We start from the raw sequence: 17,964 nt of genomic DNA on the forward strand, positions 1-17,964 counted from the left end.
CCGGTTTTATTAATTCTTTTGCTAAATTAAGTCAGAGTGTAGCGAAATTTATTACTTCTGACAAACTTTCAGTTTTCACACTACACGTGTCAACCTTCAGTTGCCCCGCTTCTAGTGCTAATTATATGTGTAATAACCTTTCTTTTTTCAGTTACTATAGTAATTGTCCTTAGGACTGGCGACCGTAATTTCCCCCAAATCTCACATATCTAATTACCGCTAGTTAATTGTTAACGTAACGGCCGCACATTTACTTTCTTTATTAACTTTACCCCTTTTCAAAATTAATTTCCACCAGTTTCATTTGCATTTTTCCTTTCATTTAGATGTAACCCTTTCCTCCCTCTTTACCGACAAATTGACTTCGGTGACGAGAACTTAGAACTACTTAAACCTAACTAACCTAAGGACATCACACACATCCATGCCCGAGGCAGGATTCGAACCTGCGACCGTAGCAGTCGCGCGATTCCGGACTGCACGCCTAGAACCGCTAGACCACCGCGGCCGGCGGTTACGAAATGGTCGATACGTCAGCGCGAATATTAGTGTGAGGAATCCTAATTAGATTTGAGATTTGGCATTTATATTGAAAATTATTAAAATGAGTGAAGGCAACAATTGCCAAAATTTGGTAGGCTTGGATACGGAACAATCGGTCGAACAGTGGGAAACGCGCACCGCGGTACCCATTGTTCAGGGGCAGGCGGCTAGCATGAAAGACGCGACCGCCGAAACGCAACAAAGAGCAGAAATGGAATTCCAAACTTTAGAAAATGTTTCGGAATCGGAAGTGAAAATCAAATCTGAATCCCTTGATGACGAATATGGGGGGACAATTAAAGAGGAAGCCGCTACGGAAGTAAAACCGGTAGTTTCCGGGAATTTAACTGATTTATTGAATGTTTTGATTAACGAAATCAAGAGTCAATCGGCAGAAATTAAAGCTCAGGCTGCCAAGCAAGAAGCTCAGGCTGCCAAGCAAGAAGCTCAGGCTGCCAAGCAAGAAGCTCAGTCTGAAAAAATTGAACGAAAGCTAGACAATCAGAACAAAGCTATTAATGTTGTTAACAACAATGTTGGAGTTGTTAACACAAAAGTTGATAAAATCAAAGAAGATATTGTTGTGATTAATACCGAAATCGGTAATCTTAAACAGGAAATGATAGTCGTTCAGGCGGAAATTGCGAGCATAAATACTCGTTTTTATTCCGAAATTAGCAGAATCGAGAAAAGTGTAGGAGAAGCAGTTGCTCCGATCATCGAGAATAAGGTGACGGAACAAATTCAATTAGTGAAAAAAGAGGATCAAAAGAAGGTGGAAACTTTAAAGGCTTTAGTGTCCGAAGTAGATACCAAAGTGACGAAGCAGGCTAATACCTGCGAAGAGAAAAAAAGTGAAGTAGAAACGCTTGCGACAACCACTTGCCAAGTAATTACGAGAGTGTCGGAATTAGAAAAGAAACTTGACGAAAAACAGAGCTATGTGCCAATCTGTGCACTTAGTTCGGAATTGTTGACGAAAGAGGAGCGGTTCGACCCCTTGAAAAAAGGCGGTATACACGCGACGGATTTCATTAAAAATTGTGAAAGAGTTTTACCCAGATCATGGACTAATGAGAGAAAAATTAATGCGGTTATTGATGTGTTGGCTGATGATGCCAAGCGTTGGGGCTTAAACCTCAACATTACGAACCTGACTTTTGACGAGTTTAAAAATTTGTTTCTGGCTGAATACTGGTCAGAGTAAAAACTGCAAAGTGTCTGGCGCGAATTTGTCGTATCGAGGCCTTTCGATGCGAATTCGCGCGGCTCGATGAAGGAGTTTTGTGAGGGCTGGATCCGCAAGTTGGAATATTTGCGTGATCGCCGCACGGAATCCGAAATAGTCTGGGAACTCTACAAGAAGCTTCCAGATAATACAAAACGCTACGTAGGAAGCAATTACAGGACAATCAATGATTTCCTGGAAAGAGTTGAGGACGAGGACTATTAGCGCAATAATCGAGACAGTGGTAGAGGCCGTGGTAACAACAACGGGTACCACAGCAACCACAACAACGATAACTATGGGAATAATGCATACCACAATCTTGGCAGCAATAACAGTAGTGGTTCGGGCCGTAATGACAATCGGTACAATGCAAATAATAACAGGAATGACGGAAACCAGTATCATACTAGCGTGATACGGGCTTCGCAGAATGGTAATAACGCCAGAGGGTGTGATCAGCCGCCTCAGCAGCATCCGGGGAGCGTATCTGCTGGGACGAGACAGGGAAACCATTAGCCGCGCCGGTGAGGGGCCGACCGGGCGTGGAGAAATTTTGGAGGCCCAATAACAAGAGAAAACCCAGGTGTCGTCGTTATGAAAATTCCGTATGGAATAATCAACGGCGGGAGAGTGTGCCAGTGTTAAGAGAAAGGAGTGCGCCCACAAGTGGTAGATCAGCTGTATACACGGCAGTAGAAAATACATTCACTGTCAGTGAGAACAATTTAAGTAGTGTTCCGGAAATCTATTATAAAGTGGCAGCTGTAATACCCACAGCGGAACTGGAGATTGAGTTTAAGAATGATTCGCAGGCGTTGAGAGAAGATCAGATGTCGGATAAAACGTCCGTCATCGAGCGAGGGGATGCAGAGAGGGATGAGGTCTGGTTAAGGCAGTTCGGTCGCTTATACGACGAACTAAGAGATTATAGGGGCCTGTACGGGAGAAGTGTTTATGGGGAGCGCGGGCAGGATTTGCCGCGTCTCGTCCCACAGGAAGATAGTAGTTGTGAAGTGATAGAAAGTTCTGGCCCTAACCGGCAGACTTTACCAGAAATAGTTGATGTTAACGTGGAGCACGAGCAAGATTCGTCGTGTTTCGTCCCGCAGGAGTTGGATGTTGAAGTAGTAACGGCAAGTTCTGGCCCTAACCGGCAGACTTTACCGAAAGTTATAGTGGTAGAAGTAGCCGACCCATCCGACGCAAACCTCCAGTTTAAACATTGCGAGAGTATTAAGGAGAAAGATTACGAAAATTTTAGTGATAGCCGGACACGATTGGTAGAAAAGCACGTAGATTACAGCGTGTATGAGGTTAGAGCTGACGTTATACGGTCAGACGGTAACAGTGTGGGTTGCGCAGATCCAGAGGAAGTAATTGCAGATACTACTGGGCACATTCCTCCAGGTAGATTGGCAGATGAGATCAATGTGACCAAAGTGGAATCACAAGCACAAATTAAGAGTGCGAGTTTTGTTACCGTATTTTAGTTACCTGTGACTGCAGCTCAGCTTGGTACGTACTAAATTTTACTATTGTTAATTGTTCAGAATCATTTAATTCAAGTTCAAAGTTAAATCTCTTATTTCTAAATTGCGTAGATTCAAGTAGCTTTTGAAATGATTGTTGAGATAGTCCAAGACTAACCGTATTTTACTGAATTTCGATGTGCTTCAGAAAGAAAGCTCACTATTAACTTCAGTCACTAAATTAACTTTCGATTTTCCGGTTTTATTAATTCTTTTGCTAAATTAAGTCAGAGTGTAGCGAAATTTATTACTTCTGACAAACTTTCAGTTTTCACACTACACGTGTCAACCTTCAGTTGCCACGCTTCTAGTGCTAATTATATGTGTAATAACCTTTCTTTTTTCAGTTACTATAGTAATTGTCCTTAGGACTGGCGACCGTAATTTCCCCCAAATCTCACATATCTAATTACCGCTAGTTAATTGTTAACGTAACGGCCACACATTTACTTTCTTTATTAACTTTACCCCTTTTCAAAATTAATTTCCACCAGTTTCATTTGCATTTTTCCTTTCATTTAGATGTAACCCTTTCCTCCCTCTTTACCGACAAATTGACTTCGGTGATGATTGCTTTTCCCAAATTTCCATTAGGTACACGCGGTTTAATTTTTCACTGTCATTAAGGTCGATAAGTGAGGGGGAGGTTACAACGGCAAATCATCGAGTAAAACTGAAGTGATATCAGGTGTTTCCCAGGGAAGCGTCCTGGGACCTCTGCTGTTCCTGATCTATATAAATGACTTGGGTGACAATCTGAGCAGTTCTCTTAGGTTGTTCGCAGATGATGCTGTAATTTACCGTCTAGTAAGGTCATCCGAAGACCAGTATCAGTTGCAAAGCGATTTAGAAAAGATTGCTGTTTGGTGTGGCAGGTGGCAGTTGACGCTAAATAACGAAAAGTGTGAGGTGATCCACATGAGTTCCAAAAGAAATCCGTTGGAATTCGATTACTCGATAAATAGTACAAGTCTCAAGGCTGTCAATTCAACTAAGTACCTGGGTGTTAAAATTACGAACAACTTCAGCTGGAAAGACCACATAGATAATATTGTGGGGAAGGCGAGCCAAAGGTAGCGTTTCCTTGGCAGGACACTTAAGATAATATTGTGGGGAAGGCGAGCCAAAGGTAGCGTTTCCTTGGCAGGACGCTTAGAAGATGCAACAAGTCCACTAAAGAGACAGCTTACACTACACTCGTTCGTCCTCTGTTAGAATATTGCTGCGCGGTGTGGGATCCTTACGAGGTGGGATTGACGGAGGACATCGAAAGGGTGCAAAAAAGGGCAGCTCGTTTTGTATTATCACGTAGTAGGGGGGAGAGTGTGGCAGATATGATACGCGAATTGGGATGGAAGTCATTACAGCAAAGACGTTTTTCGTCGCGGCGAGATCTATTTACGAAATTTCAGTCACCAACTTTCTCTTCCGAATGCGAAAATATTTTGTTGAGCCCAACCTACATAGGTAGGAATGATCATCTAAATAAAATAAGAGAAATCAGAGCTCGAACAGAAAGGTTTATGTGTTCGTTTTTCCCGCGCGCTGTTCGGGAGTGGAATGGTAGAGAGATAGTATGATTGTGGTTCGATGAACCCTCTGCCAAGCACTTAAAGAGTGAAGTGCAGAGTAGTCATGTAGATGTAGATGTAGATGTGGCAGGTACTGGCTTGTTCCGTAGCCTCTTCTCTGCAGCTCCAGTTGGCGGGAAACCTTAGCAATGAACGGCTGTGTTGTTACAGTGTAAAGTATGGAACCCTGCGCAGACGGTCGGTCAGTGCGATTTCAGCAACGTGCAGTCGTTGAATTCTTGACAGGAGATGGTGTCACCCCACAGGAGATTCATCAGAGAATGAAAGCAGTTTATGGTGATTGTGTTGATGTGAGTACTGTGTGTCGTTGGGCGAGTAAGTTTAAAGATGTTGAGGATGGAACATCTGACCTGCGTGACAAACAAAGAGTTGGACGTCCTGTTACAGCAACCACCGAGTTTCACAAGCAAAATGTTGACAGATTGATTCAGGCCGATCACTCACAGAGAAATTGTAAGCACAATCGGCGTTTCACGAGAACGTGTGTGTCACATTATTGCTTTGCTCGGCTATCGGAAGATCTGTGTACGATGGGTACCATGGATGCTGACTCCTGAACTGAAAGTGCACAGACTTGAAATTTGCCAGGAACTCCTCTCGCGTTACGAGAATGAAGATGCACAGAACTCTCATCAACACGATCATCATAAACTGCTTTCATTCTCTGATGTATCTCTTTTTGGGTGAAACCTTCTGCTGTCAAGAATTCAATGACTGCACGTTGCTTAACGCATTGACCGATCGTCTGCGCAGGGTTCCATGCTTTACCCTTTAACAACACAACCGTTCAATGCTAAGGCTTCCCGCCAACTGGAGCTGTAGAGAAGAGGCTACGGAACAAGCCAGTACCTGCCACGTACCAATGCTGCCAACTGTTGAAGAGTTACGAAGGTAGAGGCATTACTTTTCAGTCAGCTCTCGTGTAACTGTCAGTCACTGTTTAACGTGGTATCTACACGATTACTCTGATTACACGGTGATCCACGTTCTCGTGTTTCACAGAGGGTGTAAGAAGCCATTTTCAAAATATCTCTCTCGGTTCCACTCTGGAATAGCATGGGACAAAATGGACACTTAAATCTGTCCGTACAAGCTCTAATTTCTCTAATTGTATTGCTATCGACACGTCTCCCTATGTAAGTGGCACACCACAAAATATTTTGGTATTCAGAGAAGGAAGTTGTTGATAGTTCAAAATGGTTCAAATGGCTCTGAGCACTATGGGACGCAACTGCTGAGGTCATTAGTCCCCTAGAACTTAGAACTAGTTAAACCTAACTAACCTAAGGACATCACAAACATCCATGCCCGAGGCAGGATTCGAACCTGCGACCGTAGCGGTCTTGCGGTTCCAGACTGCAGCGCCTTTAACCGCACGGCCACTTCGGCCGGCATGTTGATAGTATGCCTGCCAAATTGTAGCAACTGTTTGGAATAAAATGTTCCCTATTGGCTTGACAATGCTCCAGTTCACGAAGTTACATATAGTACTTTGGGGTTGGAAGAAAATATGGTGTATTCGCATTTACTGGACTGATAAAGCCCCACGTAAAACTCATCGACAATAACTTGGAATCACTAGTGATTTTAGTGGGCACTAGGCCGCATGTTTCTTTGCCTAACGTTTCGCCTCCTAATGCTGGAGAAATCATCAGAGGCTACAAAGACGGGTCGTAACGTAATCCGATTGCTGAAAAAGATGACAGAGACGCGCAGGCGTATGTTATGGAGCCTTTCCTGCAGCTGAGTAGGTGCTGTTTGCTTTATCACTAAGGACTACAACTCGACTCATTTCAGTCCTTCTTTTCTGTTAAAGCGCTATTTGTGGTTTTTGAATTTCTATGGTACCTCTGTACATCATAGATTAGGAATAATTGGATCTTGATAAAACTGCAGTATCAGACAATCAAATATGGTGGTTTCCTAGTCCTAGTGCATGATCAGCTACTGCTGATTTATCCACGTTTCCCAGACAACTGATCTTATGTTCATTAAGCCGGGTGTTGATCCTTCTGTCAGCACATGCCTTCTGTGGAAAAGGAATTATTACATTATCCTTGAAGTCTAATGGTAAATAGCCTGTATATAGAGACTGGCTCTTCCCAAGATCTCAATAATCGGAGGGAATATTGCATACCCCAGGAAACTGTTTCGACTTAAGTCTTTCAGTAATCTGTCGATTTCTTCTCTCAGCATAATATGTCCCTTCTCATCTTCATCTGCTTCCTCTTCCCTTCCTACAGTATTGTCTTAAAATTAGCTTCCCTTGTGTATAGTCTCAGTATATTCCTTCAACATTTCATCCTTCCCTGTTTTGCTTAGTACTGTTTTGCCATCTGAGCTGTTGGTATTCATACAGGCGCTTCTCTTTTCTCCAAAACTACTCTTAATTTTCCTAAAGGCGGCATCTATCTTTCCCATGATCATACATAGTTCTACAGTTTTATTATTTCCCTTTAGATATCTCTGCTTCATCACTTTGCACTTTCTACCTATTTCACTTGTTAGACGTTTGTATTTCCTTTTGCCTGCTTCATTTGCTGCATTTTCATATTTTATCCTTTCGTCATTTGAATTCAATATGTTGCGTGTTATCCGAGGATTTCTACGGGAACTTATCTTTTTGCCTATTTGATCCTCTGCTGCCTTCACTATTTCATCTTACAGTGCTACCCATTCTTCTTCTATTGTAGTTATATCCACTGTTTCAGTCAATTATTGCCTATTGTTCTCTTTCAGACCCTCAGCAGTCCCTGGTTATTTCAATTTATCCAGATCCCGTCTCCTTAATTTCCTACTAGCTGAGTAATTTCTTTTATCTCATCACTTATTCTTTCAGTCCCTTCATCATCTGTGAAGGTAGGCTGCTCATAAACTTGTACTTCTGTAATGGCTGTTGCCTTTGTATCTATCTTGGCTGCGATAATGCGTTCATTGTGCTGTTCATAGTACCTTACTCGCATTCCTGTTTTCTTATTCAATATCAGACTTACTCTTGCATTACTCCTATTTAATTTTATGTTGATAATCTTGTACTGATCAGACCAGAAGTCTTGCAACTGTATTTCATTAATCCACCTTATCCATACTGTTTCCTAAATTCCCTAACATGTCTTAAAATGTGCCCTATAAACCGATTTCTTCTCTTAGCGAAGGTGTGCCCCAATTTCTTTTCTCCACCATTCTGTTCTGTACCTCCCAGCCAGTTACGCGATCTACCTATCTAATCTTGAGCTTTCTTTTGTAGCACCACGTTTCAAAAGTTTCCGTTCTCTCGTCTGAACTGTTTAACGTCCGCGTTTCACGTCCGTACAAGGCTACACTCCTGTCAAACGCCATCAGAATTGATTTCCAAACACTTAAATTTATATTTATTGTCTTCAGAAACGCTTTTCTTGCTACTGTCAGTCTACATTTTATATCCTCTGTACTTTGGTCATCGTAAGCTATTTTACCACTCAAATAGCAAAACTCATCTTCTAGTTTTGTTATCTCATTTTCTGATCTGACTTTCTTCCATAGAGCTAATGTCGGCAACCAGATGGTGACGTAGCAAGTTGGCGAACACATTAAAATCTTCAAAGAGAGGAGGAAATGATGGAGAAAGAAGAGAAACGGGGGCTTGGGCTCAGCAAGTATGAGTGGCCCATCTGGTGTGACATGAAACTGAACTGTGATTCGAGGAGCTAGCAATATTTCTAACGTGGCACAATTGTTTTTATTACATTTGCTGCCTTTTTAATTTGACGCAATTGACTTATGATGTATATCAAAATTTTGGCGACATTTTTATGTGGAAATGACGCCAGAAATTGCTATCGCTGAGACTCGAAGGCGCGACCGTTTGGGAAAGGTCTCAACTCCACGGGTGTGCCCTATTTTGAGTGGCTTTCGTGATGATATTAAATCCACTCAAGACGTTTCGCGTCACAGAGAGAGGAAGATATTATTTATTTCTCTTGCAGTTATGTTTTAGTTAGAGATAAAATGTTCCAGAAACTATCCTGTTAGGCAATTATTTCATGTTGTCTCAATTGGCCATGTTCTCTTAAAATCTTTTGCGTTTTACAGCAGAGATCACAATTCAATTCATATGTTTTTCATGTGGCATGATAAGCCACGATCCTCTACCAGACCCGACAAATAGCGGTGATATTCCCACATACATGAACACCGTGCGATTAGTTGTAGTGTTCGGAAATCATAGGTCGAAACATGCGTGACAATGGAACTTTTGGTCAGACCTGGAGGCGTGCTAAGGTATCCTAATGGCTAAAATGAAAAAGAGAAAGATTAGCATTTAACACTCGTCGACGACGAGGTCATTAGAGACAAGACAGAAACTTGGATGCAGGAAAGGGGGGGGGGGGGGGAGAGCCGCCCGTGTCCGTCTCACAAAGGAACCCTCCTGTTATTTGCCCTAAGCAAGTTAGGCAAACCGCGAAAAACCTAGATGTGTACAGCCGTCCACCCCAGTGGGATTCCAGCGCACAGCGTGATTCCACGGTGATGTTACAAACTTTTAGGAATGAAGGAGAAGGTTATATGTATAAATTTGAGGTACCCTGCTCCGGAAACAATCGAGTCCACAATTATAAGAGGAAATCTTTCCGATACCTCTTACCTCTGACAGTGGAATACATGTACCGGTATTGTTGTAGCTAATATTATAGGGCAGGCAACTTTCAGAGGTGACAGTATGGACCAAAGAGAGAGAAAATTGTCTTGTAATCATAGGCTCTAAAATTCATAACTTAAGAGCAATGAGCTCTTGTTCACCTTCAGTGCTGTGAAACTCATTTCTTCTATTGCTAATGGTTCAAATGGCTCTAAGCACTATGGGACTTAACATCTGAGGTCATCAGTCCCATAGACTTAAAACTACTTAAACCTAACTAACCTAAGGACATCACACACATCCATGCCCGAGGCAGGATTCGAACCTGCGACCGTAGCACCAGCGCGGTTCCGGACTGAAGCGCCTAGAACCGCTCGGCCACAACGGCCCGCTCTTCTATTGCAAGTTCTTTGCTTTCCATATTTGGAGACGAGGTAGTGTGGACCAAAAAAAGAAAAAAAAATCCAGTAAATATAAGCTCTAAAATTCATACCTTAAGAGCTACGGGCACTTAGAACTTTATCCAATCCATGTTTCATACTATGGGCACTTATTCAGAAGAAGAGTTGTTTTTCACAGTAGCGAAGATGAACACGTGTTTGGAACTCTTAATGTATGCATTTTAGAGCCCAAGTTTACTAGACATTTTTTTTCTTATTTTGGTCCATGCTGAACCTGAAATATACCTTAGTGCGCCTCCAGATCTGACCAAAACTTCCATTGTCACTAATGCTTCGACCTATGATTTCCGAACACTGCAACTAATCCCACGCCGTACATGTATGTGGGAATATCACCGCTAGTTGTCGGATCTGGTAGAAGATCGTGGCTTATTATGCTTCAGGAAAAATATATTGGGATATTGTTGATGATGTCAGAGTTATCATAAGGATTTTCGCATATAATTTTGGACTCGTCGTTTCCTGATCAGGATTTCTTACCACAGAGTGATACATTTAGCTTTCTCCATCATCCCTAAATGTTTGTAACATCATCCCGGAATTCACTCACCCTTTAATTATCAGTCTTGTTGTCATATTTAATAGTTCCCCACGTCATGATTCTAGGAGACAGAGACGTATGGGTCTAGAGAATAGGTGCTTTCTTTGACCTTTCACAAGGTCGTTTACAGACAAGTTGCTATCAGTCTTACGGTCACAAACAAAAGCAATATTCATCACAAACCACTACAAATGTTACTCAGTGTCCCAGCTGATTCTGACTTTAACTATATAACACGCCTCTGGTATGGTGTCAGGAGCAAACGTTGTATGGTGACTCTAAACGTCAACGCAGCTTTCAGTAATCAGATCCTCTGTCCGGATTTCCACTGTTATCATCCACGTGTTCGTCAGAGCCAGCTGAACAATTCTACGGTCTTCTCGATCTGTAATGCTCCTTGGCACACTGCTGTTCCGAGTGCGTCTCGTCTCCGCTAGACTGTAGTCACGGCACAACAACCAACTTCTGTTCCATCTGCCGGTGTGATACTTCCAGGCCTTGACGCCAATGATTCAAGTCCGAAAGATGGCGAAGCTGCATAAGCGCATCCCATGGGAAAACTGTGTTGCGATAGAGACCTGAAAAGTTCCAGTATTGTTAGACGCACCTAACAGCCATCATCTAATCATACCGTTCTTCATCTATTGTGTGATTCAGCTGTCCCTGTCGATGTCGTTTTATGCAACCCGCTACGTAATATCTGGCCTTCAAAAACAAAATGGAACTACTGTGCTTCTAAGGGTTAAGGTTGGATCAAATCTCAGCGTAATTAGTTTTAGCGTAACATTTGCAAAAGTTGATTTTCTTTCATTACCCTCACGGACAGGTTTAAATTAATAATGTTAATGAAATAGCCGATTATACTGGCAGGGTAACAGCCCAGTCAATAAGAGACCGAAAAAGGTCGAATATCGGCAATAGTTTGTGTACTCGGAAATTTTGGTACATTGATAGGGGAGGGTGCCACGAACGACACACTGAAAATTTTGACTGGTGAGGAATGAATGTGGGTGTGGACGTTCGTTTGACGGTCATTTTTGTACGTTGTTCTTGAATAACTTGAAAACCGTGGCCTCCAGCGAAAACATATTCCAGTGCAAAATTTAACTACAGGAATTTCTGATAAAAAGGTCCTGTTCATTTTTTTCTGTAGGATTGTTTGCGCGAAGCGAGCAAGAGAATACGAAAATCCTCGCGCGTGGTTTTTTAAGGCCAGTTGCAACACTGCAGGCTGCATAAAACGACATCGTTAGGGGCCGCTGAATCATGCAGTATATCAGGGGTGTACAGACTTGCTGGTACCGCGGGCCGCAAAAGCCTCACTGTAGCTACGAAACGGCCGCAAAAAGATAGAAAATAATTAGTTTACATCGTTTGTTTCACAAATATATATTTTATTTAACAGATATCATTACAACACTTTCTTTCTACAGAAACATTGCCTGCATAAAATACGAAAATAACGTGACTTGATATCAGTTATTATTCCGTACTGAGGGTAAAAAAATAAAATTACAAGAAAGAGCGGTGAGACGCGGAGCACCTTAAGATCAATGGCGGGCCCCATGCAACCCGCTTGCCGCGGTCTGTGTATCCCTGATCTATATGAACAGCTTTTCTCTACACTGAAAATACGCTAGCATAATGTTGAAACTGTTACCAACACATCCTACAGGCATGAAAATACTGAAGGATATGTTTGGTAGCGTCCGCTGAAGGTGTTCATACGGTGTAGCTCTTCCGATTTCCGTCAACTTGTAGTAACAAAAATATCGGATATGCTCAAGATTTTTTTTTGTAAACCAAGAATTGTAACTACTAAAGTCTTTTTGTTTTAATTTTAGCCGGATCGCTACTCGAAACATATTAGTATACCTTCTGTTGAGAAATGTTTTACCTGTAACTGTCTTGCAACGGACCAATGTAACAGAAAGTAAGAAAACTAGATTTCTTTCCCTGGTCTCTATTGTGAGAGACTATCAGAACTATTGTGGTTTTTGAGCTCAATTACAAATAAAATATGGTCATTTCGCACTATTTTTGTGAGACTACATGAGAAACAAGTGACAAGGTCTGGATGATACGCAGATATCTTTCGTAGACGGCAGCTGATTTTCGGTTTTCTCGAGATGCCCGTTCATTTCGTACTTGTACTAGCTATAGAAAACGTCTAGTTTTCATATGAAGGAATAAACACACAAATATTCTAGATTAATGTAACATCTTCTTAATCGTGAAGGAGTTATTATTACGACGGTATCAGTGAATTAGAACATATGTTACATCTCGTAGAAACCTTACGTTCTCTCGTTGCCCCAAGTCGCTGTCTGGCGAAGGTTTCCAGAACCGCCATTTCGAGAGATGTCACTCCCGCTGACTGGAGCTGCAGTGGTATAGTTTAATGGAGCTCGAATTGTTGCTGCTATATTCTCTTACAGCCGTATTTGCTCTGCTTAAATCATAAGCGGGAGAAACGTTGCAAGAGAGCCGCACCGATTCTCTCTTGCGAGCAGCTAATTTTGTTAATGAGGCTTTGACAGACTACAGCGCGTTCGTGGGCAACATCTGTTGTTTCCGAAACCTTTTTGCAGCAACGAAAATGTCCGCAGCCTCTTTCCCAGAAAATAAGTAATTCTCTTTAGCCGTCCAAAGAGAGACCTAATAACTCTGTCTGCGATCGCAGCTTCCCTGTCTTCTCTAATTAACGTGGACGTTTTCGCACCTGTTCGTCGCTCCACGGGATCTATTGCTGAGGATTAATTCCTTTCACTCTGTGGCGAACGTTCTTTGCTATCAGTTATTTAACTACATACAGGAAGTCTGGTCATATTTTTCTGTTTGCTGCTCATAAGTTTGATCCTCGGAAATAGCCGTTTCCTTCTGAAGATAAAATATTATCATTGATTTCTCTTCCTGAAAATTACCTCCAGTCACTCACTGACACAGCAAAAAACTTAATAAACCCTTCAGCAAGTACTTGAGAGGAAATACTGTTTGTAATTTATAATAAATGAATCTAGTGCACTGGCATCAGATAGCGTGATACATTTACGGACACAATGTATTCCTTCTGATTTGTAGTGCTTCTGCACTACTCGGAACGGCAAACGTACCACCATCACACTCCTGCAGTAGAGCACATGTATTTTCTATTTGAATAAATATGTGGCATTACACTCAGGACGTATTTCACTAAAAACAGTGCAGGACGTAGTTGTTGTTAAAAGGGGAAAGGGGGGATCAAAAAGTTTCCGATCGAGGGCCGTACAGTCAAGAATCAGTATGCAAATCAGGAAAAATCGTCGTGATCATTGAGGTAGTCATCCCACCGACGCACCAGACTGAAAACTACCCGTTTGGTGAAACGCCGTCTCCTACTGCGTGAAGAAGTCCGTAACTGTACATCCTCGTCCGACAGTAATTGTCAACCGTTCAAGGCCTTTTCTATGGTACCAAAGGCGTGGTAATTGCATGAGAGAGAGAGAGAGATCAGTGTCATAGGCACATGCTTGTGTGTCTCCGACCGCGAGCGTTAGCCGCGTGGTGTAAGGCGCCTTGTCACGGTTCGCGCGGCTCCTCCCATCGGAGGTTCGAGTCCTCGGTCGGGCATTTGCGTGTGTGTTGTCCTTAGCGTACGTTAATTTAAGTTAGAGTAAGTGGTGTGTAACCCTAGGGACCAATGACCTCAACAGTTTGGTCCCATAGGAACTTATCATCACCACGCGTGTCTCCCAGTTGAGTTGGCGTAGCCGGCCGGGATGGCCGAGCGGTTCTAGGCGGTACAGTCTGGAACCGCGAGACCGCTACGGTCGCAGGTTCGAATCCCGCCTCGGGCATGGATGTGTGTGATGTCCTTAGGTTAGTTAGGTTTAAGTAGTTCTATGTTCTAGGGGACTTATGACCTCAGAAGTTAAGTCCCATAGTGCTCAGAGCCATTTTTTTGAGTTGGCGTACCTTCTGCGTTAGTGACATATGAGATATGGGACATACGTTATTACGAAGCAGCAGCACCCTTGCCGCACCATTCCACAACATTGCTTTTCGACAGACTTGCTGCGCCAAACCCATTCTTCATTCTGCGATGGATGTCAACTTGTGTTCGTCTTCCGGCAGCTGAGTATAGAGTAACAGCACATTAGTCCTGTTTGGACACATTTGGTAATAACGTCGCCGCAGTTCACGTTCCCGCACTTGCCAGACACACACTTATAATTACGAATGCCACACTAACTCCGTGGCTACGTGACGGTCCTTACATGCCCGCATCGGAGTCGCACTAGGTTCCACATACGCTGCAACAACACCCTCAAATGGAAACTTCATATTGTATATTTATCTTGGAAAGATGTAGTTCACAATATTGTTTTGTTTCTTTGTCAGTGTTTGTCAGAGCATGATAGTAATAAACAAATAAAGAAACTTTTGTTTGCATTCTGCAGTAATTTCTCTTTATTCACTAATCGGTATTAGTTTTCTTGTCTTATATTCAGGTTGCAGCGGACTATCCAAACGGGGGATAAAGCAACCGTTGGGCAGAAAGAAGGTGAGACATTTGCAATGATGAAATTGATCTTTCATACAGAATGCATACATATAAATCGTTACATTTTAAAATATGAAGAATGTGTTTGTTTTTACTATCTAGCTTTTCCACCTATGCATAAAAGAAATTTTAAGAGTCAATAAAAAAGGATACCACGCTTTTTAGTGTAAGATTAAGCGAGCATCCTGTGTCAAATGCCCGTTGATTTATAACATTTTCAATAGTATCTCCTTCCTACCTTTCTTACTTGTATGAAGGAAGTCACATTTTATATCGCACGGATAGTTTTATCTTAAAACTTTCTCAGCAAAGATTGAATAATTTATCTGTAATCTCTAGTTCATCTCGTGTCCGGAAGACCCAATTCTCACAGCTCTGCCGGAATGACCATAATCTTTCACATTGTTTGCAGAAGATTCTAAACACATCACTTCATGCAAAAGGCTCTATTGCATCGTTACTGCTGAATATAATCGTCGCCATTTTATTGCTATTATAAAATGTATTACTGTATTCTAGATATTTTAATGGTTTTTCAAATGCTTTATTCAGACGTATCGCATAGAACGCCTTTTTTGTTATTACTGATGATTTTAGGAAAAATGAAATGTGTGTGAAATCTTATGGGACTTAACTGCTGAGTTCATCAGTCCCTAAGCTTACACACTACTTAACCTAAATTACCCTAAGAACAAACACACACACCCATGCCCGAGGGAGGACTCGAACCTCCGCCGGGACTAGGCGCACAGTCCATGACTGCAGCGCCCTTAGACCGCTCGGCTAGTCCCGCGCGGCTGATGATTTTAGACGGCTTACAAAGAGACATCATTTTACGCCTTTTTCTAGCTTATAATGTTTTCCACACCTGAGTTGCTGCTGAAAAAAGATGTTCGATCTCACGTAATTCTGCTTGAAAGTTAGTTTCAAGTGATACACACAGCATAAAAAATGGCTCTGAGCACTATGGGACTTAACTTCTGAGGTCATCAGTCCTCTAGAACTACTAAAACCTAATTAACCTAAGGACATCACACACATCCATGCCCGAGGCAGGATCCGAACCTGCGATCGCAGCGGTCGCGCGGTTCCAGACTGTAGCGCCTAGAACCGCTCGGCCACCTCGGTCGGCCACACGGCTTAACCGCGCCCCAGTTTACTGTCAAATTTTCTTTTATGTACGTATGAGAACCTAAATAACAGCAACTGTAAAAATGGCTCTGAGCACTATGGGACTTAACATCTGAGGTCATCAGTTCCCTAGAACTTAGAACTAATTAAACCTAACTAACCTAAGGACACCACACACATCAATGCCCGAGGCAGGATTCGAACCTGCGACCCTAGCAGTCACGCGGTTCCGGACTGAAGCGCCTAGAGCCGCTCGGCCACCGCAGCCGGCAGCAATTGTAACATAACCTTTATATTTTTAAATACTATAGTGCTTCGTATTGCATCAGATCTGTATTTAACAGCTGCTTCACAATTTTAAATGTCGTAAATTGAATGTCGCCTAATATCTCTTCCTGTCCCATGGTCATTTTATCTGTTTCTACAATAGCCAGCAGTCAGCCGACAAAAAAGTCTTTTTTGTAACTGGTTTTCTGTTACACATGCCTGTGTAGGTCACTGTAATATCAACATATGTGTTCACTCACGCTTTTCAGTTCTTCCAGATGCACATAAACGATTTGTTCTATTGCAGCACAGCAACTAATGCGTTACATTAACTTTAGAAGGAAATGGGGAGTGACTTGTTATCTTACTTCCACAGATTTTGAAACATGATGGAAACATGTGACGAGTTCGTGCTTTTGAACAATATTTCTCTTTTTCCATTGAGATTCTAACATTTGCGTGTTGTAATATTGTGTATCATATCGTTTTCTTGTTGTTGGTGGTACCTGTTTCCGCAGAAACTCTAATTTTTTGTATGAGTACAGTTTACAGCAAGATGTGACATATCGTGTGGCTGATGTTATTTGTTGTTGTACCTAATGGTCTTTTTTTGAAGAGTATTTCCATGTTCCTTTTTTTAATTTTTGTATCTTCACATATTTCAAGGCTTTTGTGATCCCGTCATATTTCTGTTGTAGAAGTCAAGATATATGACTATGAAATAGTGGATCTTGCATCAAGATTTTAATCGTCTAATACAGTTGTACGACGTCTGACTGAATACGCTTATCATGTTTAATACTTCTTAACATACCATCTATTGCTTACAAAATATTGGAATAATGTAAGCATGACGAAATTATGGATAATCTTACAATATTTTCGTAAAAATCTGTAGCAGGGTGAGACATAAACAAACTAATATTTTCTCATTGTTTCAGGTTACGCGCTCATGGGCCAGAACACTATGACCCCCTGCTTAGTAACGTGTTGGACTATCTTAGGTAGTGATTCCGCAAGACATGGATTCGACAAGTCATTAGTGGGTTTCCGAAGGTATGCGGCGTCAGATGTCTACGCCAAGATCACACAATTCACAAAAACTACAGTCCGGTGGTTTGTCGGTCCGGAACTGATGCCCAATTGTGACCCAGACGTATTCAGTCAGGTCCAGAGCAGGTGAATTTGGTGGCCAAGATATCAACGTGAATTCACTGTCTTGCTACTCAAACCACCATAGCACGATTCTGGTCTTTTGACACGACAGTTATCCTGCTAAAAGATGCCATCGCCGTCGGGAAAAATATCGAGCATAAAAGACACAAGGCGTCTGCAATAACGTCCACGCAGTCCACAGCTGCCCTGGCGCTTTCAGTTACTATCACAGGTCCCATCGAAACCCATGTGGATGTCCCTCACACCATAATACTGCCCTCAGCGGCCGATGTCGGTGACGCGGTGCATGTTTCGTGCAGCCGTTTGCCTGGATGATGGCGTAAATGGGCACG

General features: G+C 42.2%; 1 protein-coding gene across 1 annotated transcript in view; it reads right to left on the reverse strand.

Annotated features, from left to right (window-relative positions):
- LOC126262325 (odorant receptor Or2-like) overlaps positions 1-12,882 on the reverse strand; it is a 72,497-nt gene extending 59,615 nt beyond the window's left edge. Inside the window, exon 1 of the mRNA XM_049958918.1 lies at positions 12,817-12,882. Within this exon, the coding sequence (XP_049814875.1) occupies positions 12,817-12,868 (52 nt within the window). The 5' untranslated portion in view covers positions 12,869-12,882. The remainder of the gene's footprint in view (positions 1-12,816) is intronic.
- Positions 12,883-17,964: the final 5,082 nt, after the last annotated feature.

The sequence above is a fragment of the Schistocerca nitens genome, chromosome 1 (assembly GCF_023898315.1).
Source record: "Schistocerca nitens isolate TAMUIC-IGC-003100 chromosome 1, iqSchNite1.1, whole genome shotgun sequence".
NCBI classification, from domain to species: Eukaryota; Metazoa; Arthropoda; class Insecta; order Orthoptera; family Acrididae; genus Schistocerca; species Schistocerca nitens.